This window comes from Emiliania huxleyi (assembly GCF_000372725.1).
Source record: "Emiliania huxleyi CCMP1516 unplaced genomic scaffold EMIHUscaffold_61, whole genome shotgun sequence".
Taxonomy (NCBI): domain Eukaryota; phylum Haptophyta; order Isochrysidales; family Noelaerhabdaceae; genus Emiliania; species Emiliania huxleyi.
The window spans coordinates 1-2447 of NW_005197426.1; the positions used below are offsets into that span (position 1 = coordinate 1).

The 2447-nt window shown below is 67.8% G+C and overlaps 1 protein-coding gene across 1 annotated transcript; it reads right to left on the minus strand.

The window, feature by feature from the left end:
* Nucleotides 1–1224: 1224 nt before the first annotated feature.
* Nucleotides 1225–1843, minus strand: EMIHUDRAFT_214343 (hypothetical protein; the record flags this gene model as incomplete). The annotated part of the gene is made up of 2 exons (XM_005763904.1): nucleotides 1225–1761; nucleotides 1835–1843. 2 exons carry the CDS (start codon nucleotides 1841–1843, stop codon nucleotides 1225–1227), a joined length of 546 nt encoding a protein of 181 aa, XP_005763961.1.
* Between the last annotated feature and the right edge of the window lie 604 nt (nucleotides 1844–2447).

Consider the following 2447-nt stretch of genomic DNA (forward strand, 5'->3'; position numbering starts at 1 on the left):
AAGATTGAATAATTAATTAAAGAAATCCAATTAAAGCCTCGAGTACGGCGAGGAAGGCGGCGGCGGAGGCGGCGACTAGAGACGGCTCGAGGAGGAGCGCCTGCTCGCGGGACACACGCCGGGTCACACGCCATGGAGGGGCGAGGCTCCTCTTGGGCGGCACGGCTCGAGGCGGGCGTGCCGAGCGGCGGTGCGACTCGTACGCGCGCCCGTGCCGGCTGTCCTCCTATTATTAGTAGTAATATCGGGTAATCTCGGGTAATCTCGACTCGTACGCGCGCCCGTGCCGGCTGGTCCGCCTTCTGGCCTCGCGGGCCTCGCCAGCTGCGCAAGCCTCGCCAGGCGCGGCTTAGGCGAGAGGCGAGCGCTCGGCCCGAAGGCCTACTGCCGGCGGGAGCAGGCGAGGGGGCGCCTCCGCTGCTGCGGCGGTACTTGTGACACCACCACACGGCTCGCGTGCGCCTCTCCGGCTGGCCGAGCGGAGAGAGAGAGCCGTATGCACGGACCGTCACTTCGATGTCCAGCCTCGCCAGCTGGCGCAGCGCCGCCGGCACCTCGAACGAGGCGACCCGATATGGCGCCCGCTCCGGCGCGGAGGCGCACCGGCGAGGGTACGGCGCGCAGGCCGACCGGTGGCTCGCTTTCGCGGCCTCCCTCGCCTTGGAGCCCGACGGGTCGCAAAGGTCTTGCGGGAAGGTGCCGAACGCGCCGATGAATGCGTTTAGCAGAGGTGTGGAGGTGCGCACGTCGACGAAATACGTGCTCACGTTGAGTCCGCACGCAGACTCGTGAGGCGACCACGGGATCAACAGGTGTGAGCCGTTGTCGATCGGCGGCGCCCACCGCTCGAGCTGGTCGGCAGGCTGCACAGGGAGAAAGCCGCTGCCCGACGCAGAGTCACAGAAGCCGACCTCGAGCCCGCCGCCGCCGCGCATGTCAGGGAGAGCGGGACGGAGCAGCGAGCCGTCTTGGCTGGTAAAGGTTTACCAACTCGCCCCGCCGCGGGGGCCCAAGTGAAAAAAGAAAAAATGCGGTTGCCCTGATGTGAGGTTGCCAACTGCACTCCAAGTGCTCCAAGTACGCCGCGCAGGCAAAGAGGTCGGACGGTCTCGGGCTAGCACCGCATCCGCAGCTGTGCGGTTTCGGGTGCGGCCGTCATAGAGTCGCCTCCACACGCGCGCATGCTGGGGACGCGCCCGCCCTCACGGCTCGCCGCCGATCTCCTCACGCCGCCGCCTGCTCGGCCAGCACCTCGGCGATGACCTCGCTCGGCTGCGCGCCAGAGAAGGCCACCGGCTCGCCGTTGCCGCTCGCCGGGTGCACGACGAAGAATGGGACGCCGCGCACGCCCTGCCGCGACCAGCCCGTCGCCTTGGCGTCCACCTCGCGCTGGAATGCGTCCGAGTCGAGCGCCTTGCCCGCGGCCTCGCCATCGAGGCCGCACGCGGCCGCGCACGCCACGAGCTCTTCGCGCCGCGAGAGGTCGCGGGCGTCCTCGAAGTAGGCTTTGAAGAGCGTCTCCATTAGTGGGTCGACCGTCTGCGGCTGCGTCGCCTTGCACCACTCGACGAGCCGGTGCGAGTCGCCCGTGCGGATGATGCGACGCTGCTTGTTGAAGCTGATGCCGACCTTGCCGGCGGCGCAGTCAAGCGGGTTGTCGGGCGCGTCGAAGCGCGCGACTGCCGCCGGCCCATACTTGGCCGTTAGGTGCTCCATCAGGTCCTCGCCTTCGGCCGGCGTGTTCCGGTTCAGGTAGAAAGGCTGCCAGTCGACGTCCAGCGCGACCTTGGCCGACAACGCGGCCGACTCGAGGTGGCGCTTGCCGACCCAGCACCAGGGTCATATGGTGTCCGAGATGAGCGTGACGCGCAGGGCGGCGGCGCGGGCAGCGGCGGCCATATACACGGGGGGACGTGTGTGTACCTCCGCGTGAAACAGCGGCCTGGGCCGGCGACAGCGGCCTCTCTCGGGCCGCCAATGGAATTCTTTTTCAGTGACCTGGTCGTCCAGTGAGCATTGTTTCGTTTCTTTCACTTGCGGCGCATGAAATTACTCGTGAGGAGCGTTACACGCCGATATCCGCGCGCGGGCCTCCTTCTCCCTCGAGCGACCCGTGAGGTGAGGCCAATCTCCAACATCGTCGGCAGCCGATGCCGACGCCGCAGATTCCCAGCTGTCCAAGCTGGGATTGCTCGGTCCTGGGCCAGGTCTGCACGGAGGGCTCCGGCTACACCTGCTGCGCCGCGGTCCTCCCTGAGCACGTCGGTGACTGCTCGGGAATGTGTTGGTTTGAAAACAGCGGCCTTCCCTCCGGAGAAGTCTGCTCCGCCTCGCCCGCAGTCCCACCGCCATTGTTGCCACAGCTATCGCCGCCGCCACCGCCTGCGCTGCCACCGCCGCCGCCGCCGCTGCTGCCGCCGCTAGCACCAGGGCAGATTCCCAGCTGT